The sequence below is a fragment of the Nicotiana tomentosiformis genome, chromosome 5, assembly GCF_000390325.3.
Source record: "Nicotiana tomentosiformis chromosome 5, ASM39032v3, whole genome shotgun sequence".
Taxonomy (NCBI): domain Eukaryota; kingdom Viridiplantae; phylum Streptophyta; class Magnoliopsida; order Solanales; family Solanaceae; genus Nicotiana; species Nicotiana tomentosiformis.
The window spans coordinates 1,950,483-1,977,106 of NC_090816.1; the positions used below are offsets into that span (position 1 = coordinate 1,950,483).

Genomic DNA, 26,624 nt, shown 5'->3' on the forward strand with positions numbered 1-26,624 from the left:
TCTTATTTTACGTTTTTTAATTTTATTTTCAATCTAATAAATAATTATTCAATTAAAATAGGAGAAATATGAGTATATTTTTAGCCATTCCCAAAAATAATAGCCGATAAAATATTATTTTTATATATATGTATATTATATACATATAATATACACATTCTATATATATTTTGGCTAGCAAATGCAATTAGTTTCGGCCAGTCGATTAATTTTGGGAAACTACCAGCTATGTCCATTTATAAGTAGCTCATTACGAAAATTGGTCAATTCATAAAATATTACTAATATTAGCCAAATATTACTAATATTAGCCAATTAGCTATTTGTAGCAAAAACAAAATATCAAATATTTGCTTTCTTTTAAGTGTGTGTTATTAGAATAGATTGGGTACATCTTAAGGAGCTTGAATCTCAGTTTTGGGATGATTTGGTGAAGTTTTGAGGTGGTTTTAATTGAAAATTCGAAGTAAAATCTGAACATGAAAAAAATGATATGTGTATCACATATGTATCATATTTGTATCAATTGTATATCACATGTATATCCATGTATACTTGTGTGTGAGATACATGCGTGATACATGTGTCGCTGAATTTTTTTTTGAATTCGATTTAATTATGAATTTTGATACAAAACTAGTCCAAATCACCTCCAATCCTCCTCAAATTTTGTATATTGACTTATCTATATGTTTTCAATGAATTTCAACTATACCCATTGAAAAAGTTCCCTTTTTGCTTAGATTTTTGGAATATTGTATATTTTTTATTTGTATTTCATCACTTTATTTGCTACCTCACCCATGAAATTTCCTTTCCGTCTTGCACCTAATGTTGCTAATCACGCTTAAAAATATGGAAGGTAATTTTTGCATATGGTTCTTTGAGAGAAAGAACCTTATCTATTTGGTTTTCCAATTTTTATATGTGATTGGCTAATTTTGGTAAGTTTGTAACTAATGGCTAGAGGTTGGTAAATTGAGACGTATTTGAGACATCTGTGTAAGTTTTTCATTAATTTTATATTTTTCTCTTAAAATAGGAATGACCCAACCCAGACCCAATACCCATATACGTAAGTTAAAATAATACTAAAAGTGAATTCTTCCCCCATAAGAAACTTAGTTTGGAATGCATGAGATTTTGACAAAAAAATAAGAAAATAAAAGTATAATTAGAGAGCACTGAAAATAAAAATGCATAGATTTGAATAAAAATCTTGAAAAGAAAAATAAAAGATAAAAGTATCATGTTTTGAAGGATTTACTATTCACTTTTAGTATTACTTTAATTTTTATATATGAGTATTGGGTCGGGTGGACCAGGTCGGGTTGGCTCATCCCAATTTTAATTGGATTATTAGTTATTAGACTGAAAATAAGAAAATAAATAACCACAAAACAAGAAAATACTACCGAAAAATTATATTTTCCAATCACTATGATTTTTATGCGAGTTAGTAAAAGTTTTATGATTTTTGTGTGAGAAAACATAGTTATATGACTTTGGTGAAAAAAAGTAATAGTTATATAATTTTTGTGTGAGAAAACAAAGTTATATGACTTTAGTTAAAAAAAGTCATAGTTATATGACCAAAATGATACAACAAAGATCAATAACTAAAACCTTTAAAACTCAGGGCAACTATAAGGAAAGTTTGAAAAGTCATAGCGCTTATAGAAGCTAGCATAAAATTAGCTAAATGTCAAGTATCTAACAATTGGTTGTGTGCAACAAACAATCGAGCCATCAACTCTTTATTCAGGCATCATAATCCCTGTATTCAAATACTTCAGTGACCTTAGCTATGCGCCATACCAGCACACCAATAAAAACTCACAACTTCAAATACTTCAGCGACATAAGATATCACAGTAACATTGCCAGATACCTCAGTGACATATGATACCACAGTAAGTACTACCAACACTATCTGATGAAAGCCTTGACATATGTGGGCTATGTTGTTTTAATAAGGTGAATGTTACTTCAACTAGAAATTCTTAACACATCCTAGTTAAAATCAACTTCAGAAGTATAATGACTTTGTGTTTATCGACCATATTTTGACAAGCCATCTACTTATATCATATAATATAGAGATACCACATCCTATAGAAAACGAACACTAAATGAAAGTGGCGTGCATCATCCTAATCATGCCCTTAATGCATTTGCCTTCTCCCTTCTTTATATAGTGATTATTTGTCCCTGGACCAATCCCCACTTTTGCCTCCAGTTTTATGTTCAAGCCTGATATCTGTAATCTGGATATACTTCGAAGCGGCCTTGCACATGTCATACACTGTTAGACCGGCAACGGTTACTGCTGTCAATGCTTCCATCTCCACACCAGTTTTTCCATCTGAAGCAGCTTCTCCTTCTATTTCAACGCTAAAATCATGAGGGTTCAAAGCCAAGTCCACGCGAACATGCGTCAAGTTGATGTTATGACATAGTGGGATGAGATTACTTGTTTGCTTCGCTCCACAAATTCCAGCTAACTTTGCTACACCGAGGACATCTCCTTTTCCCATTTGATTAGCTGAAACCAAATCAAACACCTCACGTCCTAAAATAACCTTGCCACGTGCAATGGCCACTCTCTTGCTAATATCTTTATGAGATACATCCACCATTTGAGCTTCACCTTTGCTGCCAATATGTGTCAGTCCAGCGGAAGATTCTTTTCCATCCATTTCTTCAGTACTAAACTTCACGTCTTGTGCCATACTTTGATTGTCAATGGAACTAGAAAGGCTAGATGGAGGTGGTTCACCAAACACAGATTCCATTTCCTGGTAAGAAGATGAGCAAAATTTTTCAGGAAGCTTCAGAAAGTATCCAGCTACATTTTTACAAGCTTCAAGCTCAATTATGCAACTAATATCTCCATTTTCTCTAATGATTAGTAAGAGTCCTGTATTAACTTTCAAGGCTCATCGTTTACACTCCGCAGACCATGTCATTCTCAAAGCTCTGATTGAGAAATAAGCAAACATTCTGATCCACACCAACTAAGATAAATGGTTCTTGAGCAAACTCCATGGTTTACTCTGTAGAAGCTGAGAAGAGGCACTTGGCGCCTTATTATGGGGGATAATGAGAGGCAATTGGCCTTTTATCTGCATCTTCTCAAGTAAAGTGGCATTTTGTTTGTATAAGAAAAAACTTTCTTGGATGATTTTTTTTTTTAAGAAAGAGTTTTGAGCTCAGTACTTATCGACACCCAAGCCATTTGATCCGTCAGTTGGCACAGATAACAGACGATGAGATTCTTGTCGATTGTTAAATTTATAAAAGAAAGAAGCAGAAAAATGTCAATCAGCTAATATAAATTTAAAATGTGCTTATCAGAACAATATCCAGCCTTCAAAAAATGAAACTGCAAGTTCTTTATTCTTTTAACGGTCCTCAACATTCATTTAGGAATAATTAAAACTTAAGCCTTAAGTCTCCAAAAGAAACGTGTTAAAGCCTTGAGACAAAAATTTAAGCACATTATTGTGAAACACATATTTATATTTACCTGATTAAGCTCAGATATAGCTTTGGAAATATCATGGCTACCAATACTGCAAAATAACCTTCTCGATAGAGGTAATGTATTTGATACAACTCGGCGAAGAAACATCACTATTCAACTGCTCCAACAAAACCCTTAACTGTAACCAGGAAAAATCATAAGGAGCAAAGTAGATTTTTCACATAAAGTTATTAACTTTCATTGAGGCATTTTCACAAACACCTTGATAATTGTCATTTCCTAATAGTACTACTAAACAAGTGGTGTAATAAAAGTTCGAAATGAGTGTTTACTAATTTTGAGAATTAGAGCTGAATAAGTTGAGGGATTAATGTACGAAGCAAGAAATTAACCTGATGTTTTGCAGATGTGCCTTCGTCTTTTACCAAATGGGGAACTGAAGCTCAGGACCAATATAGGCCATTTTATAAAGAGACCATTACACAAATAGCACCTCGTATAAATTTTATACGGGGCACCGTTAATTGTTTTTTTCTTTTTATATACATAAAATACTTAAAAGATGAAAAAATACAAATGGTTCCATGGTCTAGTGGTTAGGACATTGGACTCTGAATCCAGTAACCCGAGTTCAAGTCTCGGTGGAACCTTTCCTTTTCCTTTTTTGACCTTTGATCGGATTTTTTAAGTTCGGCTTTAGATTAATTAGTTTGGATATTTTGGATTTTCGATTTTAAGCTTATAAGTTAGAAAAATTTCTTCTTTTTACAAAAATAAATATCCAAATGAGTACACATGTTAAATTGCCTGAAAAATTTCGTTCTCACCGTAATTATCCAAATGAAGCATTCAAGTAATGAAATTATTATATATAAAAAAAAATACAATAGAGACATTAATATGGACGTTAAGAAGTAGAAATAGTAAAATCATGTCCAAATAGAAAGTATTCTCACAGTAACTTAATAATTAATATTGAATATATGAGATAATATCTAATGAGTAAGGTATTCAACTTGTTAGTATTGACATATGCATAATCAACTAAATATAAAGTATAAGAATTTCGAATTTTCTGATATCCAAAAATTTGAAATACCAAATACAATATTCAATCCAAAATCCAAAAAATTAAAAAATTAAATCTAAAATACAATACATAATCCGAAAATCTAAACTAAAAATCCATAAAAATGGGATTTGGATTTGAATTTGCCCAAAATATGCCCGCGCCCTAATTTCTATCTACTCCCTTTTTATTCAACTGCAACTCTATCTGTATTCATACTAAAAATTTCCGAACTGTAATCCCTAATCCCCTATTTAATCTTACTAATTCACTTTTATTCTTCTTCTTCTTTCACTCCCTTTTTCCACACACACACACAGTGAATAATGGAAGAACAACTACCAGACCCCAAACGCCGAAAAATCCAAGGTATTGTTTTGGACATCCTTAAAACAGCTGACATAGAAACAGCAACAGAGTACAGTGTTCGAACCACTGCAGCACAACAGCTTGGTACTGAGATTTTGAACATACAAGAGAAGAACTATATAAGGCATGTTGTTGAGTCTTTTTTACTCTCAACAGTTGAAAAACCCACATTGGATAATAATAGAAGAATCAGTACAGCAGAAAAAGAGACTAATAAAGATTTTGTAGCTGAAGAACAATTGTCAGCAGACCACCCACCTACTCAACAACAAGAAGCAGATGGTTCATTGCCTAATCCGCATTTTGTTGATTCCAATGAGAATAATTGTCGAACTATTTGTAAGGTTAGTGAATATCGGCTAATTTTTCTTTTGTTAGAATAGTGATGTTTTAGGCAAAAAAAGAAAAAAAAAATGCTAGGTTATATCTGTGCTGGTGGGAGGTAGCAGGTAGAATATTTCAGGTGCGTGCAAATTGACTTAATCCACTGGGTGCCTAACTCTGCCCAATAAGCCTAATGTTATATTTATGTTTTTTGATGGATAATCTAAAAATTAAGCCTTTGTTATGTATGGAGTCTTGCAAAGTAAAATCCTTATTTTGCAAAATTAGTGTGAAATTGTAGAAACAATGAAAGAAACACGAGCTCAACAGGAGCTCCAATGGAGGAATCGGAGAATGTACAGAAAGGGGAAAGGGGAAAGAGCAGAATTGAAGTTTCTAGAAAGGAGCTGACCTCTTCATTTTTATTCAACTCAAATTGAAAATGTAATAATTGTTCCTACTTATACAACATCTACTAATAACTAGACTAACTAACTAACTAATGACAATTGTCACTTACCATTTGACAGCTCATTAACTATTCCACTAGCTACATTCACTAACTACTTTACAAGGAATGAATGAAAGAATAAATACAATGAGCTATCTATACAATTAGTTATCTCAACACCCCCTCAAGTTGGAGTACAATTAGCTATCTCAACACCCCCTCAAGTTGGAGGTGAGGACCTCACTGCCAACTTGCCAAGGAGTGCGGAATGCTTGATCTCTGTCAAGGACTTGGTAAAAATATCGGCTAATTGGTTATTAGTGGAAATGTGGTGTAGAGAAATCAATCCTTCCTGCAACTAGTCTCGTACAAAGTGGCAGTACACTTTAATGTGTTTCGTACGCTCGTGAAACACAGGATTCCTTGCTATGTGTAGGTCAGCTTGGCTGTCACAAAATATAGGAATAGGCAAGGATAGAGGAACAGTTAGTTCAGTGAGAAGCCTGGCAAGCCAAACAAGCTCTCCAACCACCATCCTAGGTGGCCTGTACTCAGCTTCTGCAGAAGATAAGGAGATAGTGGACTGCTTCTTTAATTTCCAACTAATAGGGCTGTCCCCAAGTAGTATAATGTACCCACTAACTAATTTTCTAGATTGGGGACAAGTTGCCCAATATGAATCACAAAAAGCTTTGACTGTGTAGTCTGCATTATTAGTAAGAAAAATTTCCAAGATTGGGTCACCTTTCAAGTACCTTAGAACATGATATGCAGCCTTCAAATGTGGCTCCCTAGGACTTTGCATGAATTGACTGAGATGTTGTACACTATAAGCAATGTCCAGCCTAGTGTTAGTGAGGAAGTTGAGCTTCCCAATCAACTTCATGTAGTAGGGAGGATCTGTTAGCAAGGCTCCTTCATTAGCTTTCAGCTTTACAGATGAATCCAGAGAAGTCATAGGAGGACAGTCTACACAACCAAATTCTTTCAAAAGATCCACAGTGAACTTCTTCTGTGACATCAACACTCCTTTGTCTGTGTATTAGAGCTTTAAGCCTAGGAAGTAGTGAAGCCTCCTCGGATCTTTTATCTTGAATGTGTTGTGCAGAAAGTATTTCAGGGACTCAATCTCTTGTAAGTGGGTACTTGTGACAAGAACATCATCTACATATACAGCCACAGACACTACTGATCCTTCAACCTTCTTATAAAACAAGAAGTAGTCAAACATTAAATGAGTGTACCCCCTAGAACATAGTGCTTCTGTTAGTTTCTCATATCACTGTCTGCCTGCTTGTTTGAGTCCATACAAGGACTTGTTTAATTTGCACACCAAGCCTGGCCTCTCCACAACCAACATGGAGGAATGCATTGTTGACATCGAATTGTAAAACTTGCCATCGTTTCTTGACTGCTGTTGCAATCAAAGCTCTCACAATTGTCATCTTTACTACTGGTGAGAAGGTCTCTGTATAATCTACCCCAGCATGTTTTGTGTAACCCTTCACCACTAATCGTGCCTTAAACCTTTCTATGCTACTATCTGCTTTATGTTTAATTTTATATACCCACTTACACGTTATTGCCTTCTTACCAGCTGGAAGAGGAACTAAATCCCAGGTCTTATTTGCATATAATGCTTGGAATTCCTGATTCATTGCTGCTTGCCAAGCAGGCTTCACAGCAGTTTCCTCATATGAACTAGGTTCACATTCATGTGAGGCAGTTTCCATCAAGTGTTGACTGTTAGAATTTTAAGGCATTAAGGGAATTGTAATGAAGTCTGGGTGTAGAAGTAGTAAAAGAAAAGGATGATGTGCTTTGGCTATCACCGGAAGAGGGAGAGTGGTCATGATGAGCAAGTTGCAATTTAGGAATTGTGTACTCATAATCTTTAAGGTAAGTAGGAATTTTCAGAGTTCTGGAAGGTCTACTCTGATCTGAAACTAAAATATTTTGGTCTTGATTTGAGATAGTTGGACTATCAGCAACAGGAAAAGTTCCTGATGTCTGACTGTCCAAAGGTGATTGAGAAAATGTTGAGTTATTATCAAAAGAAATGGGTTGAGGTGAGGGTCTGATTCAGAAAGTTACTCATTACTAGACAAAGTTCTTGGTGACACTTCATGGTGATTTTCAGTTACTGAATGTGGAGTGATTCCTATACCATTGGCAGGGAAGAGCTAATCTGATAGATGTGAACTCATTTTAGGAAATGAAGGGAATATTTTACTAGGACTAGTAGACAAGGCAAATGGGAATACATTCTCATAGAATACTACATCTCTTGAAACACTTATCTTCTTTGTGGTCAGATTTAGTACCTTGTAATCTTTTGTCCCAAAGGGATATCCCACAAAAACATGGGGAGTGGATCTTGGTTCAAATTTATCCTTGTGAGTTTTGAGGTAGTAGGAAAACATAGGCACCCAAAGCTTCTAAGATGGGAATAATTTAGTTTCTTGAGGTACAACAATTCAAATGGGCATTTAGTCTTAAGTGATAATGAGGGTAATCTGTTTATCAAATAGGTAGAGGTCAAGATACACTCTCCCCAATATTGTATGGGAAATTTAGATTGATACAATAGTGCCCTGGCTGTTTCTAGCAGATATTTGTGTTTCCTTTCCACTACATCATTTTGTTGTGGTGTATATGGGCATGTTTTCTGATGCATGATGCCTTTTGATTGAAAAAATGAGGTGACTTCAAAACTGGTGAATTCAAGGCCATTGTCAGTTCTTATAGTTTTGATACTAATGTTGAATTGGTTCTCTATCATGGTAGAAAAGGCCTTGATAGTATGCAGGGCATTGCTTTTACAATTTAGCAATTGAGTCCATGTGGACCTGCTGTAATCATCCACAAGTGTGATGAAATATTTATATTTGTCATGTGTTGTAACATGATAGGGACCCCGTAGGTCAATGTATAACAGCTCAAAGATCTTAGTGGTTAATGTTGTTCTTTTTGGGAAAGGCAATCTAGTTTGTCTTGCCATTGGACAAATAGGGCAAAGGAAAGGTTGTTTAAGTTCAAAAGTAACATGTATAGAAGAAATTCCTTTCATTTTGACAAAAGGTACATGTCCTAATCTGTTATGCCACAAGAGATCAAGCAAGTTCTTTGTAGTTAAGGAGGCATCAGACATACAAGAATCACTTTTATTGCTGGAGTTATTTACAGAATGATGCAGATGTGGAAGTGAACTATTCTCATTACTACTGTGAGATGGAACAACAAAAGTATATGCAACAAGGATGGTAGAATGTGACTTATTTGTGCTAGCTAAATGAGGAGGAAAAAATGAACTAGATGTGTTAACTGCAGAGTATGCCTCATCCTTATTAGGAGTATGACATGGAAAAGATGCACTAGATGTATCAGGGGGAGTAGTGTTGTAGTTGTCTGAACAGTGGAAGTATAGACCAGTCTTGGCTTTACCAATCTCCAGTGGCCTCTTCAGTGAAAGGCCCTGTAGAAGGATGCAAACAAACTTAGTAAATACCACAGTACAATCAAGTTGGACCGTCAAGGAATGGACTGATATCAAATTGAACTTGAAACTGGGCACAAAAAGGACCTTTCTAAGACTGAACCTAGGACTAAGGATTACATCACCAATTAGTGTCACCTTTACTTTGTAACCATTAGGTAGGGTAACTAGGTAGGGATAAACTAAGGTTCTGATGTTCGTTAGTAATGATTTATTATATGTCATATGGTTTGTGGCTCCAGAGTCAAGTATCCAAGAATCAACACTTGAATTTGAATTCTCACACAATTAATCACTAGAATCGAAATTAGTAGAGCATGCTGAGATACCTGCAAAGTTCACAACTCCTCCATTTATGGTAGTGTTTCCAGATTTGTTTCCTCCTCCTTGAAAGCTCTCCAAGATGCTGAGTAGCTGTCCATATTGCTCCTTAGTTAGGTTGTGCATAGTTCGACCTTGCTCCTGACTCTGAGAGTTATTCCATCATCTCTTACTGCAACTCCTTCATTTGATGACCCAAGCACATTTCCTGCAATCCTTTTTCCTTTATTGAATTTGAAGTTTTGTGGGAATCCGTGAAGCTTATTACACTTTTCCTTAGTGTGCCCTGGCCTTTTGCAGTACTCACAGAACAATCGGGGTCTGTTAGTGAACTGATTTCCCCTATATCCATTATTTGTGTTGTGGTTCCCCTGCTGAGTGTAGTTTGTCCTGAAACTATTGCTTCCTGATCCATTTGCATTCAAGGCAGCAGAATCCATCGAAAAATGAGTAATTGGCTTAACTTCCTATTGCTTTTCCTCCTTAATGAGTATGGAGAAGGCCTGGGCTAGTGTTGGAAGTGGATTCATCATCAAAATACTTTCTCTCGCCACAATGTACACTTCATTTAGGCCTATCAAAAATTGGATTAGTCTTCTGTCCTGCTCAGCTTTGTGCATGTTCTCTTTCGCTCCACATGTGCATTGACAAGCACACTTGGCATGTATGTTCAGAGTTTTGAGTTCCTCCCAAAGCTTCTTCAATTTTGTGTAGTATCCAGTAATGTCCAAATTCCCTTGACTCAAATCGTTTATCTCCTTCTGGAGCTTATACAGCTTAGCACCATTGGTCTGATCATACCTGTCTTTCAATTCCTACATAAGTTCCCTAGCATCATTGACATGCTGTAGATTGTCTGCTAGTCTTTAGATAATGAGTTTATGATCCACGAGGGCACCATGTCGTCGCATCGTTCCCATTGGTCGAGGGTAGCAGAATTGGGATCTGGTTTTTTACACTTTCCGGTGATGAAGCCTATTTTGTTCTTCACGGAGAGTGCTCTGAGGGCTCCTCTTCTTCAGGATCTGTAGCCAGTTCCGTCAAAAGCCATTGGCACTAACATAGATCCGGCACTCCGACTGATGCATGTATAGCGGACTCGTAGAATCTAGGGTTGTCTTATATGTCGTCGGAATTTCTTCATCTCCAGCCATGCTTTGGTTCAACAAAGTTGAGATCGTTGTCAGCAAAAACGAATTACTGAGGTTAATCAACCGATTGATCGATTCTTACACAAAAACCCTAATTCCCAAAAAAAACAACGAATAATTTTTTTTTGTATAGACAGAAGTAATCGAAATACGAAAGAAGGAGGCTCTTGGACTAATGCCTGTGCTCTGATACCATGTGAAATTGTAGAAACAATGAAAGAAACACGAGCTCAACAGGAGCTCCAATGGAGGAATCAGAGAATGTACAGAAAGGGGAAAGAGCAGAACTGAAGTTTCTAGAAAGGAGCTGACCTCTTCATTTTTAATCAACTCAAATTGAAAATGTAATAATTGTTCCTACTTATACAACATGTACTAATAACTAGACTAACCAACTAACTAATGACAGCTGTCACTTACCATTTGACAGCTCACTAACTATTCCACTAACTACATTCACTAACTACTTTACAAGGGATGAATGAAAGAATAAATACGATGAGCTATCTATACAATTAGCTATCTCGGTTAACTTGTTTAGCCTATTGCACAACTCGAAAAAGCTCGTTTTTTTGGCTTGAGGAAAAAGTAGAAAGAGGAGCTGAGTAGTTTCAGTTGAATGGATACTCCGAGATAGAATCTATTATCAGTAGAAATTTGATGAGTTTCTTAACTTTAATTGGTGCATTTTGTGACGAAACAAAATCGAGGATAAGCCTGTATCCTTTGCTGGTCTAGTTGAGTAGTTGTAACTATCCTATTTTGCAAGTGGAATATAAACTCTCAATAGGAATGCAGAATCCTATATCATTTGCTGGTTGTAGTTGCAGCGATTCATGCGGCAACTCATGATCACTGAATTTCCTTTCTCAACTCTAGCTACTATATTAGCTGTTTTGCACGTGAAAAATAACATATCTGGTCAAATCAAAGGGATAACAAATGAAAAAGAATAAAGAATTTGCAAAAGGATATGCTGGATTTCTTGTATATGGTTTGTGACATATTCCGGTAGTTCTTGAACACAGACATGACATTTGCATTCTGCTGTGCAATTTTTCATTTTTGTGTTATTGCCTGACCTAATTATAGCTTGTATGACTGAACCCCATATGAGTGACTTCCTTTTCCAAATTTAACTGAATGGATTAAAAATTGTTTTAGAACTTAAAATGAATGTATATGTTCTATTTTTCCCTAAGTTTGCTGATTCCTCTTGTGTAGCTGTCAGGCAAGAGGAGTGTCGGGATTCTTGACATTCACGGGAAGCCCTTTGTGGCAATACGTGACTTTTATGAAAAAGATGGAAAGCTGGTTCCTTCTTCCAGAGGTGAGTTTACTTAGCTAATCATGTATTGCTTTGATTTTGTTACCTAGTTGATTGGTTGATTGTTTACTCTATATCAACACGAACCACTAATACCAGAGTTCCTTTGTTTTCCTCATGCTGTTTCTTAAATATCTCGTCAAATTGTAGCTATTACCTTAATTTTCTTTCCCTACTTAAGGAAGAAGAAAAGACACTGTTTTCATAATTTTCTTGAACCTTTTTCTGATTTTGGAGAAGAAAACTTAGCAGACAACCACTTAAAATAAGCTTTTACAGATCCTCAAGTCCAGTGGCGGAGCTACAAGTGTAGCTACGGATTCGGTCGAACCCAGTAACTTCGGCTCATACCCTGTATTTATGTTAAGAAATCTATGTAATAAGTGTAGATAATCTAGTCCGAACCCAGTAAGTTATTCTGACCTAAATTCCAGAACCCATATACTCAAAATCGTAGCTTCGCCTCTGCTCCAGTCTTATCTACACTCTGATTTAGACTTTTCCGGGGTAGATATATAAGCATTTTAGTGTTTTGAGGTCACAACCATAGTTAGAAAGCAAGGACTATGGAAGCGTACAAAGCTAACAAGTAGTAAGATATTTGACTAAACACATGTTTGAGATTTGTCATAAGATAAGTAGATAACCAAGGAAATTTTGACAACTTGAGTCAGTTTGTAATTGATATTCAAGTTATATAGATAATTGTTTTTGATGAAGAAGTTATATAGATAATTAAATCAGTAACGTTTGACTTCTAATTAGTGCGCAGTTGTCTCCTTCTATGATCTTGGACAATTCTTGCCTCATTAACTAGCTTTTGATGTTTAGTGTGGCCAAAGGTTCATTTTCTTTATATGGTAGCAGAAGCAAATCCATCCTTATTCTTGGTTGATCCAATGTTGGCCCCCATGTTATATTGTCTATGCTACGCATATCCAGTCTTAGGTGTGCGTGGAAGAGGCTGGTGTTAGAATGTTTCAAATTGGTTGAGGAAATCAGTTGTTTTCTTAAGGTCCATTTTCTTTACAACTATGTTGTAGAAAAGCAGGGGAAACCAAGGGGGGTCTCCAATTTCTCTTTCTTCTGAACTTCTCCCCTCTTAGGTCACCAGCAGACTTGTGCTTCCAAATCCGTCTAAAGCAAAGAATCTTTTATCGAGGCATCCTTGTGTCAGTATTATTTTGTTTTACATAATATTGTAAGAATATTGTAAACATATTCTCTTACCTAATATGGCTTAGCTAAATCATAGGAGAGATGTGTAGGATATTTACTTACTTTAGATAGGGCCTGTAGTAATCGTATAAATACATATACTTCAGAGATAGTGAAATACAACTTCTTCCATTTAATTTTATGGCATCAGAGCCCCGCCTATCCAATTCTTGTTTCATCCGATGTTGGGCCCTCATCTTATATTGTTCACGCTCCAGGTGCCAGAGTGTGCGGGGGGTGGGGGGTGTTAGTGTCCCACATCGGTTGGGTGGGAGGCAATTTGTCTCCTTATATATGATTTTGGGCAAGCCTCATCTCTTGAGCTAACTTTTGGGGTTGAGTTAGGCCCAAGGCCGATTTCTTTATCATTCTGAAAAGGCTTTTCAGTGAATATTGTCTTTTCTTTGCTTTCTCGCTGCATTAAATTGTTCGCTGCTCAAGTGAAATGCATAGATATTGTTTTAACTTTTCCTTTGTTTCTCTTCTTATGTGTTACACTCTTTTCATAAGAATTGACAATTACCTACATATGAAATCAGGAATTAATTTGAGTGCTCAACAATGGTCATCATTTAGGAGTAGCTTCCCAGCTATTGTGGAAGCCATTGTAACGATGGAGTCGAAAATAAGGTGAGGTTCCTGGTAGCCAACTGAATAAATACTGGAGTCCATTTCAATTTGTCACTGAAAGACAACAGAACTAATAAATATAAAATGTTTTTTGGTTAGTCTTATTTGATTGGTATGAATGATCCAATTTATCTTTTCTAGATTGACAACGAGTGAAAATCAGACTGCAGCAGAGGTGGCTGCTCATGGAAGAGAACAAATTCATACCAATATTTCCCAGTCAGTTAACCATCAAGAGGGGAAGATTACTGCCGACAGAAAAGAAAACGGAGATGACATCTGTAATTCGGCAATAATTACAAACTCTCGGGTGCAGATGCCTCTTGAGAGATCACAAACAGAAGCTGGTATTTCTAATTCCGCCCCTTGCTTCGCACCTCAGGGACAAATACAACCGAGTTCTCGTACAACTTCCCTTGCCCGGAGCCTTGTTCCTGTTAAGACTATTCGTCTTGATGGAACAAATTATTATTGCTGGAAGCATCAGATAGAATTTTTCATAAAGCAATTGAATATTGCATATGTGATCAGTGAGCCTTGCCCGAACATTCTTGAAAACCGACAGAAATGGGTTGATAATGACTACCTTTGCTCTCACAACATATTGAACTCTCTATCCGACAAGCTTTTTGAAGAATACTCAAAGAAGAACTACAGTGCCAAAGAACTGTGGGAAGAGCTTAGATCAACTTATGATGAGGATTTTGGAACGAAGAGTTCCGAAGTTAACAAATATTTGCAGTTCCAAATGGTTGATGGCATATCGATTCTTGAGCAGGTTCAAGAGCTTCACAAGATTGCTGATTCTCTCATGGCATCAGGAATCTGGATAGACGAGAACTTCCATATTAGTGCTATTATCGCAAAACTTCCCCCCTCTTGGAAGGACTGTCGTGCTAGGTTGATGCATGAAAATGTTCTGTCTCTCGACATGTTAATGCATCATCTAAGAGTGGAAGAAGATTGTCGCAATCGCTACAAAAATGATAAACATGAGAAGAGAGTTGGAGCACGAAAAAAGGACCTGACAAAGAAGCAGTGCTATAATTGTGGCAAGGAGGGGCACATCTCAAAATATTGTACAGAAAGAAACTATCAAGTCTTTGAGAAGAGCAACGGGAAGGAAAGCGAAACCATTCCTGTTGTTACAGAAGGTAAGATTAATGGGCAGTGCTATAATTGTGGCAAGGAGGGGCACATCTCAAAATATTGTACAGAAAGAAACTATCAAGTCCTTGAGAAGAGCAACGGGAAGGAAAGCGAAACCATTCCTGTTACAGAAGCTAAGATTAACGGGCAGTGCTATAGTTGTGGCAAGGAGGGGCACATCTCAAAATATTGTACAGAAAGAAACTATCAAGTCCTTGAGAAGAGCAACGGGAAGGAAAGCGAAACCATTCCTGTTACAGAAGCTAAGATTAACGGGCAGTGCTATAGTTGTGGCAAGGAGGGGCACATCTCAAAATATTGTACAGAAAGAAACTACCAAGTCTGTGAGAAGAGCAACGGGAGGGAAAGCGAAACCATTCCTAATGTCGCGGAGGCTAAGATTAATGGCAAGACAGACGAACTTGTAGCGATTGTTACTGGGAAGTCTGATAAAATTAGTCCTATGGCTGAGGGACCTTAGATGGAGCAGTCAGTTCCCTTTGCTTGCTTCACCCCCCTCACCCCCCACCCCCACCCCCACCCCACCCCACCCCTTTTTTCTCTCTTCAATAGTTCAATTAGTGTATCATATTGAGCAATAGTCAAATCTTGTTCATGCTCAACCGTGAGGATAATACTACTCATACATAGTCTACATTGATATTCTTCATGTGCCCAAATCCTTTACCAGAGAGAAGTTATTTAACTGCTGTTGGACACTTTGTGAAATAATTTGAGTATCCAATAGAAAACATTTGAAACTCTTATATATCCATTTTAATGTTCTTAAATTAATACCTGATGTAGAATTTTATTTAATCACACCCTCTGAAATTAAAAGAGATTTTGTGATTCATACATGAAAAAAATATGGACGTAAAGTGTGACAAGAATCGTGGAGAGTTGGAATATATTTACCAAACGTCAACCTCTGAGATAATGTAAAAGAATTGAATCATCTAACCTTATTAATAAGAGTTGAGTGCCTTAATTTTGAATGTCATTACATGTAATTTTTAATACTAGTATATTAAGTAACTTGAGAACCTCTCTTTTTTGGTTTCGACTTGGTATTTGGTATATGTATTGAGACCTAAAAAATATGGATTTGTACCGGAAAGTCCAACATTGGAGGTAAAACGCTTCGTAACAAAGATGACTCCATAACTAAAGTTTGAAGTCGAGACTTCTGGTTAAAGATGAACGAATACTTACTCCATCACAATATTTGTCGGTAACCTTTGATTAAAAACGAAGGAATACTTACTCCACCACAACTCTTGTCGGTAAAAGGAAGCTTGAGAACTCTCTCCTAGAGCTTCTTGTGCACATCTTGATTCTTGCTAGTAGATTAAAAGTGTTTACCTTATCCTTTATTTTGTGAATTAGATGTCTAGATTTGATCAAACCATTAATTTGTTGATTCACTGGCAGTTGTTTCCAAATCTTGCATCAAAACATAACTAGATCCAACTATCAGGTGCTGCCACAAATATGTATATATTTTTCTTCCCATTAATTATTTAAAGATAAAGTGGTCGTTATCCATGACGTAGACAGATTCATAAATGATCACATGACAACTGAACAAGAAAAAAATTAAAAAAATTAAAAGAAAAGGTTTTTCATCAGACTCATAAGCGCGGGATACTTTATATATCAAACTGTCTTTTTAAAAAAAAAAGAAAAGGAAAACGTCCTTCGCATGCGCGTTGATAAATCGTTAATCTTATTTAGTCAACTAATAATCATTATAATGGCAACACTTTAGTTGTGCAATCTATTATATGCACTATAATTATATTATTTTCTCTGAAGTATTAAAAAAGAAAAAGAAAAAAAAGCATGACCTAACGCCTTGGTTGTTCTTGATTTCTGAAAGAAACCAGCATACGTTGACTTTGGGTTACGTTTCTACATAACATTCAATGAATTTGTGCTTTCCATTGAAAATAAAAGAGGAAAAATATATTCCAATAAAAAGGAAAAAATAATAAACATACTGGAATACCAGAGTAATGTCTTGGGGAAAAGTCCATTTTTTTTAATGAATAAGTCACGAGAGAGTAGAGGAGTTGTCATCCCAATTCATGCGGCTCATGTTATCAAATCCGGTGCACTAAATTCCCGTTATACATGGGGTTCAGAAAAAGATCGGACCACAAAAGTCTATTGTACGTAGTTTTACCCTACATTTCTGCAATAGACTATTTTCACGGCTCGAACCCATGACCTCCTGATCACATGACAACAACTTTACTCTCTCCTTCTCATTTATCAACTACAATATTGTTGAGTTATTTTACATAATAGAAACTTGGCACTATGACTTCGCGAGTTAGAATCATAAGGAAGCCATTGGTTCTATAGCACCATTCAGAGGCAGAATCAAGATTTCAAACGTTATGAGTTCTAAAGTTTAGAACGACGAATTTAAATTCTAAATTTAATATTTTTATATATTAAATAAATTTTTTATACAAGTACATTATTTGAACAAAAGTTATTGCGTTAGGACAAATCCATATTCGGGCTTCTAGTTCTACCCGATGCTATTTAAGCTTAATTTGAGATGAAAAATTTGCTTCTAGTCCGACATTTTTTTTTTTTTTTTGGAATCCCGACTAATTCGAATTTGCATTGCATAAGGATCATTAAAGAGGTAAGATAGTGCTCCCTACTAGATTTTTTTCCATTTCAAGGGCTCAAAGATTCTTTTCCATTTCAAGGGCTCAAACCCGAGACTCTGATTAAGAGTGAAGGGATTCTATCCATTACACAATAACTCATTGTGGTGTCCAACATGGCTAAAAAAATGAGTTGGAGGGAGGATCATTCAAGCTTTGAGTTTGAACATTATAATTCTCTATGCCAAGAAATGCAAAGCCAATTAAAGTTGGATTGGACCACATGATCTCCTTTAATTTGAAATTTGAACAATTAGTGTACCGAGATCACTAGCAACTGTTCAACTTCATATGTAATAAAAACTTTAGGAAATAATTAAAACAATGGTATTGGAGGGAAATGCAAAAAATTAAAGAAGAAAGAAAAAGGTGCATGGGACCATTCACGAGCAAAGCAGACAAAGAAGATTCAATATTGGAACGACAAACGGTTTGCTGGTGCGAGACAGCAAGTAGTCAGCAGAATTAGTTGAGATGTGTATAAACAAGTTCGGGCACCACCGTTATAAAAAATATTGAAGAAAATGTGCTTAGATTTTTGTAGGGGTTTGGAGTTTGGACAATTTGGTTAAAGTTGAAAAAAAATACTAATAAAGGAAAGAAGCCAGCATACATTATTAGACTTTCAATTTCTTCTTAATATTCAACCAGTTCGTGCTTTCCAATTGAAAATACCAAGTAGAAAATTCGAATAGAAGGACAAAAATATAGACATACTAAAGTTCCAGAGTATATATTGACTTGGGGAAAATCCCATTATTTTTATGAATAAATTATGTGGGACTTAGGAGTGGTCATCCAATTCATGCTGTACATGCTGTCAAACCATACATTAATACATTCTACTTAAATAAAGAGTTGTCTTAATCCAAACTGGCCACTTATCAACTACATTAATTTTAGTACTCCACGATAAGTAATTTTTTTGGCTGTTTTCATACATATAAAAAAATTCACCATTTAATCTTAAAATCATATATTTTGGACCACAAAAAAAGGGTAAAAAAACATCATTTATTGTGGACCGAAGGGAGTATTGGTTTGAAACGCGAAATAGTCGTCCTTTCAAACGTTTAAATTAAAAATAGTCGATGGATATATATACGTACTTATAATTTATAGTCACAGGATTGCTACTTGTAATTGCTCCATAGTCCATATATAAGTTATCATCTTGTTTATGAATGTGGGTGCTAAATAAAAAAAGGGATTGAGTTGAGAATGTTAAATAAAGCTATCCATCTGCAATTAAATTCTGTTTCTTTTTCAATAAAGAAAGAGAAAACTCTTTGTCCCAGACAGGTGTTATAGACAGGATAACTATCTTTTTTTGTTTTGCTTTATAAAGAAATTGTTTTTATATTTACAAGAGAAAATAATTTGTTTTAATTTTGTGTCAGAAAACTTATTGTTTAAATATTTAAAAAGGAATTCTTTTGAAAAGCAATTTTTTCTCTATACAAAACCATATCCAATGGCTTGTACCTTATCTTTTGAAACGACCTTTTATCACTGCCAAATGCTTATCTTTGGAACTTTATCAGCTTTTTCTCCTAAATGTTTAGAAGTATCTCAATTCTCAACAATCTGTATGGGCAAAAGTCAAAAGATATATAGAACTCTTCTGCCCTTGAATCTAGCCTAAAGTACATCTACCATTTGGTCCAGTACTAAATATTAGATTAAAAACAATACCCCTCACGTTTTGAACGAGAAAGAAAACCCTCTTATGCAATATTTTTTAGGTGAGAGTTTCGTTTTTAGAATAAAGATTTTATTCTCTCTGTCATTTCAAAGGTGAAGTATAATATTTTTCATCCAAACTAATACTTGAATTTCTTCTTTCTTGCTTTTAAAATTTAAGATTTTTTTTTATATTATATTGAGGCCAATATTAAAAGTTTTGCAATAAAGAAAAAAATCTTGCATACAAAATTCAAGAAATATGTTGAACGCACATTCACCATGAAAGCTTTACCATTTCAATTTGAAGGGAAAAAGATACAACGAAATAGTCAATTCTCTGACATATATATATTATAGATAAAGAATTGATGCTATGAATATTAATATATTTATGTATTTTCTTTGTATATAAAAATTATTATACTAAAGCAATTATTAAACTCTACTTATTTTGATAATATCTTTATTAAACGGAAATTATAGTTGATAATGTCACATTTAAAAATTTATTGTGGGGGCGTTTTTGCATTACATCATATCTTAAACTACGAAGGAAGAAGGCGAAAGAAGAACTCCATAAATTATATAGATCTTAATTGTTTGTCATATCTTGAGCTTTTGACTATAATGAAAGAACTTGGTTATTCTAAAAATTATCTATTGAAAAAAAGAAAAGATTTTTATTAAAAACAATTGTTTCAAGCTATTGCACAAGGGGGTTACCTTTCCCATTCAAAACATGAGGGAGTATTATGGATTTGATTCTAAATATTACTCCCTCTGGTCTATTTTTGTTGTCTGTGATTACTAAAAATAATTAGTCCAAAATAATGTCATTTGAAAAAATCAAGATAAAACTAATTATTTTTTTCACCTTTACTCTTACTCTAATAAATGCAGAGAGAAATTAATATAGTCGGCGGAAGCCAGAAGAGTAGTATTAAATTGGGATAAAACAATAAATTAAGGTAATTTAATCAAATTATTAGTTTAATTAATAATTCTTAAGGTATATGACAAGTAAAATAGATCGCATGGAGTATTTGTATCATCAACTCAATAAAACCTGGATTTCCTAACCTTATCTTTCATAACCAATGCTTGCAAGTGGTGATCTTTAGGTACCGTCTACCTTTCTATACTAATACCATGTTTTTATTTGCAGCAATGTTCAAATTTGAATTATGCGCCTAACCTACACATCACGTTTACACACGTTTATCATTAAGAGCATGTTTGAAAAGTCACATAGGAATTGAATTTGGGTGTAATTAGATGCAATTACACAGTTTGATATGTTTGTTTGGCCAAATAATTACTTGATCAACATGGAATTGAGTGTAATTGGAGGGGTGAAATTACACTATCCAATTCTCAAGGGGGGAGAGGGTGAGAATTGATAGTAATTACACTGCGTAATTACAATGTTGTTTTTTAGTTTCTTTCCTTTTTATTTTTATTTTAATTTATTTTCTTTACAACTTTTTATTTCTATTATTTTATTTTTTCAAAATTTATTTTTATTTTTAATTTTTTTTTTAAAAAAAATTAAAAATATATTTTTCTTTGTACATTATTTATCTTTTATTTCTCTACCTTTACTTCTTGTGATTCCATGTAATTGCTTATATTTTATTTTTTATTTATTTTATTATTCTATTTTTTGAAACTACACTTCCTAATATTAGAAAGAATGAGTCATTAACAAACTTGGCATATAATGAGTGATGCAATTAAATTGAAATTTCATTGTTGAATGTGGTTATAAACTTAATATGTTTCCTAATCTTAAGTTGCAGTAGAACTTACTATTATTATGTTGGAATTTGACATATGCTAAACTATTTTTTTTGGATTTTGAAATTGTGTTATATTCATGGTTCCAATTTACTTGTTTTAGTAGTGTTGGATCACATTGCATGTTGTTTTTTTAGTTAGAATTGATAGATTAGTTTTGTCAAATATTTGAATAATATTATGGCATTATATTTATAAATATTAATTTATTTTATCAAATACGAATTCCATGATGTTAGTACAAAACGTATGTTTTTAGTTTTTGTAAGTATCTAAACTAAATATTATTAATTTGAAAAATATATAAAAATTACTTTTACAATATTAGTTATATATATATATATATATATATATATATATATATATATATATATATATATATATATATATATATATATATGATTACTAATTAATGTATATTCATGAAAATATATACATTTTAAACATCAAATATAATACCATTTGTACTTATAAAAATTTATAGGCATATATTTATTATATTAACTTTTAAGTTTTGATAATTACTTCGTTTAAAATTTAATCTAACTGTGTAATTATACTTGTGCAACCAAACAGTAAACTTGTAATTACACTGTAATTAAACTATGACAAACAAACAGGTAATCGTAATTACACAACTGTATAATTACTAGAATGTGTAACTACTACGCTAGTAATTACACCTTCCATTCCAATTGCTTTCCAAACCGACCCTAAATCAAATTATGTGTTTTTACCACTAGACTAAAGCACTAGGGCGCAAGTGGTGCTCATTGCTCTTAAATGCCATTAAAAAAAAAGGCTCATGCCAACAAATTGTGCTCTTAAATGCATTAAAAAGGATCACAAGATAGGTTTGAAAAAGGAACGCAAATAGAAACATGAGATATATTAATGAAAGGTGGCTAACTAGCTATGAATGCTTTCACGCTGAAAGCCAAACTTAGTACAAATTATGGTCATATCTAAAAGCCAAGTACATAATTACAGACATCTACAACCCCCTCAATGCATTCTACCATATTAAAAACGTTTATAAAATTACTTTAATCACTTTCTCCTCGTTGAAAACTCTATTTTCCCAAACCCACTACGACCTTTCAACTTTCATTCACATGTTTTTGTCTTGTCGTCAGCAAACGGTCTCTTATTTGTATTGCTTTTAGCAGAGCTCAAACATGAATTAAATGGATTTCACGTCTCAAAATACTATTAAAAAAGGGAAGTCAAATTTACCCATCTACTTTTGATTATAATTTAAAATTATCCTCCTTGATACTTTCGGTTGGAATTTCGTTAAGGTCAAGAGAAAATAGTAGAAATGTTAGATTATAATTTAAAATTATCCTCCTTGATACTTTCGGTTGGAATTTCGTTAAGGTCAAGAGAAAATAGTAGAAATAACATTACGTAGCCACTCTAAAGAGCTGCTATTTAGGAATTAGCTAGTACGTCATGAATTTAACCTTTTCAGTTTAGTTTTTCGGGACAAAAATATCATGAAATTAAAATTTTTAGTTTAAATTTCAGGATAAAGTGAGTACGGACTAATCTCTAAACAGTATAGTTAGAGTGGCTATTGTGCACTTGCCCCGAGAAAATACCAAACAATTTGTTGATGACAAAGGAATGAATGGCCCAAAGCCCCAAAAGTATATCAGAGGATAAAATTAAGATATTTCACATAGTAGAGGCCTGAGGGGGGTATAACAATACAAAAATTCTAGCCTAATGCAATAGGTAGTTAAGCTTGCAAATTGATTCATCTTGTTTTCTTATGAATAACATGTAATATACTATAAACAAATACAGAAGAAAAAACTGCTGATACTTTGTCTATAGCTAGTTATTCTCTATTCCTGAACTGAACTGTTGTATACTAAAACCTTTGCAGAAATAAAGAAGTGGATTCTCCACTACATTTTATGCCTAGAGACTATGTCAAACATAATGCTTTTATTATCTTACTGGTGATGGCCGTAGGGCGTTTGATTCACCAGAAAATGCAGCCATTAACTTCTCCTTCGTCAGCTGTTCCGATCCACTAGACTCCACTACAAATGTATGATATACTGCATCATTCCCAGCGGCAAGTTTTGACTCAACAACATTGACTCGTGCCTCTTTGAATGCTTCGATGACTCTTGATGCAGGATGAGTTTCCAGCGCGCATCTAACCCTTACAACGACTTCATCATTGGCAGCTTCAATGTTGATATCAGGTATTCGGTTTTGAGTTTCTGAACTGGGGCTGTCTGAAGCCGATGCATTTGCATCCCTAGACGTGCTTCCTAGTCTTTCACTCTCGGATTCCATGTCCCTAAGCTTCTTCTGCAGCTCAGTGATGTGAGCAATGGCATCTCCTAAGAGGGAAGCTTTGTCCATTTTGGAAATATTTGGAACGACAGCTCGCAATGCATAGAACCGCTGGTTCAGCTTTTCCCTCCGCTGTCTCTCCGCTTCAACATGATTGAGGGGCTCTTCCCTTCCATTGGCTGGTTTTCGTCCACGCTTTCGAGGCCTCTTGTCGTCAACTGGCCCGGCATGATCTTCCTTACATGAAGCTTCAGCATCTGAATGCTCGGATTCAACAGTATGCGCTGGAGAAATAACGGGTCTCGAGTTAGTAAAATCTATTTGCATACTAGCATTCTTTTGATGTTGGAAGTTGTTTGTACGGAACTCTTCCCTTGCGCCATTGACAAAATCTCGTACGTTGTTTGCTGGGATTTGAGGCCTATATGGATCCGCCGAGTTCACTGGCTTCACATTACTAAATGAAGCCCAAGATGCCGCACGTAGGCCATTTCGTGCATTCAAGAATTGAGCCCTGTTTCCATTTTGGTACATTTCCAACGGCCTGTCCTCCGCTTTCCTAACCACAAGTTTTTCCCTAAACGGGGTACAACCAGAATTTAAATTCTGCCCAAAAATCTTAGGAACTCCATTTGGTGGCTGCTCACTTATGAAAGAGCTGGAAAACGGAAAATTATTTCCATCCTTTTTCTCCGCTACAACTGTTACAGAACCTGCTTGCTTAGCCCTAATAAGAGATAGAAACGACGAGAAACAAGATTTTATCGACTGCACAAGTTCCAAACTTTCTGATATGGCTCTTACCGATCCCAATTCCACGACCCCTACATCAGTTGGGATCAAAACAATTGTTTGCATACCGGCAGATTTCATTAGAAAAGATCTAGAACAATAATCTACCGAAGACTTCATAACATCCGATAACCAAACATACTTACCCGAACCAAAACACTTCCCCGGACCACCTTCCCCACGAGGGAACGAAAAGTACATAGAAGCAAGAAAGAACATTTCAGTATCAGTAACCTTGTCCAATCCAAAAGCATAGTTATCTTCATCTGTTCCACCAAACAACATATGCAGCTTCTCAAGTACCCTTTTCCTCATCCTTTGTTGAGCCTCGTTCTCGAGTCGTAAATTAAGAATCCTAGTAATTTCAGATCCTTCTCCTTCCCTTGGTTCCCTACAACATCCATCTCCCCATCCTAACACCAATTCCCCCGACTTAGACCGCGAAATCTGCCAAAAAATCGCGTAATTCCAACTAAAATTAGCCCCATTCGGGCGTTCCACAAGATCTGATAGCTTATTTTGCAAATTCTCATCATTTCCCATTGCCATTAAAGAACATTCAGCAGAAACTGAACTTGACATTAAGTAATCAAAAGCTTTTGTTCCTAATACAGCTGCAACCATAGCTTTATCCTCATCACTCCATAACATATTCCCTAAACCCATCTCTATTTTCATTTCTAACAAATAATAACAAATACCCAGATGCTAAAGATTGCAACTTTATCTTCCAATATGAGTTAAAACCCAAAAAGATTGAATCTTGATTGAAAAAAGACTCCCTTTTTCTCCACAACTTGAACTTAGTACACTTAGAATACAAATAAACCAATCCAAAATACTATCTTATCCTTATAAAAATTTGATCTTTTTCTTGAATACTCAAAATTCAATAGCTCCACATTCAGATCTCAAAATCTTGGAACCCAAAGTTATCATTAACTAGAAGAAAATACTCAGAAAGAATATGCAACTTGGATATAACAATGAACATATGGATATAACAAAAAAGATTGGCAAAAAAGGAGATACAAACCAGTATCTGCAGTCAAGAAGCAGACCAAAATTTGAAACTGTAGCCAAAATTCAATCAAAATAAATATTTATGTTGCACCCTTTTTGAGAAATGCTCCAAAAAAAAAAAAAATTGCAGAGCAGAGAGGGGAAAAAATAGGGGAGACAAGAAGGGGCATTGGGGGTATGTTTCCTCTAAATCCAAACTGCATGTGTTTGTGTAAACTATGGTTATAGGTTTTAAGGGTTAAGGAAGTTAACCATAGTTGGTTTAAGGGTCTTTTTCCTAATTTTTCTTTTTGGAAATTGACATTATATATTTGCTTTCAAAATAATAGTTAAAAAAATATATTATATATATATATTTTTACATGTTATAACAAAAATAAAAATTTATATATTTTTACGAATATCACATATAAATAATTTCGATTACGGGTTAAAATTAATTTTTGTCCTTTTTTCGTTTCCGTGCATGGTGTTCAGTACTTCTATTAAAGTTCAAGTAATGCATATTCGTATTGTGTAAGGTTAAAAAAAACCAAAAAACACTTACTACTAAAAAAGAATCTGAACGGAAGACCTTTGATTAATTATAAAAATAAATTATATTTATCCCATCGTAACTCTTGGTTATTAAAACGAGATTTTTTATATTAATAGTTTTCTTGATTTGTTTGAGAAACAGTCGGCATGGCTTTTGATTGGGTATTTTAAACAAGATAAAAGGAAATTATTATTTTAATGTGGAAAAGGCGAAGTTTCACTTTGACACGTTTGTGAGATGGGGAGATGACAAAAACATGTGCAACCACATTTATGGCGTGTGCATTTTTTGGTTCTTTTGAGAAACTCTTCAATCTAAATACGATCCTTTTTTTTCATTTGTTTTTCGTCTGATATTCGGTATTCATATGAGAGCCCGATTATATTTGGATTCGTGACGCATAGATATCAGTGGGGAAGCGCTCCCTACTCTAATTTGGGTTCAGCATCTTTTCTTTTATCTCCCTAAAATATAGGAAAACATTTAATTTACGGTCTAGTTACGCAAAAATTATAAAAGAAATTATTTATAAGATAAATAATTATTTGGTTTTGTGATATTTCCTGGCCCTCTTCCTATATATTTACTATTTAGTAATGTCAAAGATGAAATATCAATCATTTAGCTATAATTTGGATATATATTTAGTTGAAACTTGAAAAAAAATTATGTTGAAAATAATTTTTTAAAGTTGAAGTTGTGTTTGGACATACGTTTTACTTTAAAAAAAATATAAGAGTTTTGTGAGTAAAAGAAAAAATTTCACCTAAAAACTGGCACACAACCCAGTTTT

General features: G+C 34.6%; 3 protein-coding genes and 1 non-coding gene across 5 annotated transcripts; 2 read left to right on the top strand and 2 right to left on the bottom strand.

Annotated features, from left to right (window-relative positions):
- Positions 1–1,652: 1,652 nt before the first annotated feature.
- LOC104113445 (cyclic pyranopterin monophosphate synthase, mitochondrial) lies at positions 1,653–3,969 on the bottom strand. Of its 2 annotated transcripts, XM_009623608.4 has the most exons (3): positions 3,880–3,969; positions 3,530–3,665; positions 1,653–2,798 (listed from the first exon to the last, which is right to left on the bottom strand). In XM_009623608.4, exons 2-3 carry the CDS (start codon positions 3,632–3,634, stop codon positions 2,202–2,204), a joined length of 702 nt encoding a protein of 233 aa, XP_009621903.1. In that variant the 5' UTR covers positions 3,635–3,665; positions 3,880–3,969; the 3' UTR covers positions 1,653–2,201. The 2 variants fall into 2 exon arrangements, with proteins under 2 accessions (XP_009621903.1, XP_009621904.1); XM_009623609.4 differs by lacking the exon at positions 3,530–3,665 and having other exon boundaries at positions 3,880–3,947.
- A 96-nt stretch (positions 3,970–4,065) lies between these two features.
- On the top strand, positions 4,066–4,137 carry TRNAQ-CUG (transfer RNA glutamine (anticodon CUG)). Its single transcript has one exon. It is a non-coding gene; the product is annotated as a tRNA-Gln (tRNA).
- Positions 4,138–4,739: 602 nt separating this feature from the next.
- On the top strand, positions 4,740–15,759 carry LOC104113443 (uncharacterized). The gene is made up of 4 exons (XM_070201912.1): positions 4,740–5,269; positions 11,893–11,998; positions 13,753–13,843; positions 13,985–15,759. Exons 1-4 carry the CDS (start codon positions 4,883–4,885, stop codon positions 15,471–15,473), a joined length of 2,073 nt encoding a protein of 690 aa, XP_070058013.1. The 5' UTR covers positions 4,740–4,882; the 3' UTR covers positions 15,474–15,759.
- A 7,147-nt stretch (positions 15,760–22,906) lies between these two features.
- Positions 22,907–25,559, bottom strand: LOC104118239 (transcription factor MTB2-like). The gene has a single exon (XM_009629444.4). The coding sequence runs from the start codon at positions 24,946–24,948 to the stop codon at positions 23,122–23,124; it is 1,827 nt and encodes a 608-aa protein (XP_009627739.1). The 5' UTR covers positions 24,949–25,559; the 3' UTR covers positions 22,907–23,121.
- Positions 25,560–26,624: the final 1,065 nt, after the last annotated feature.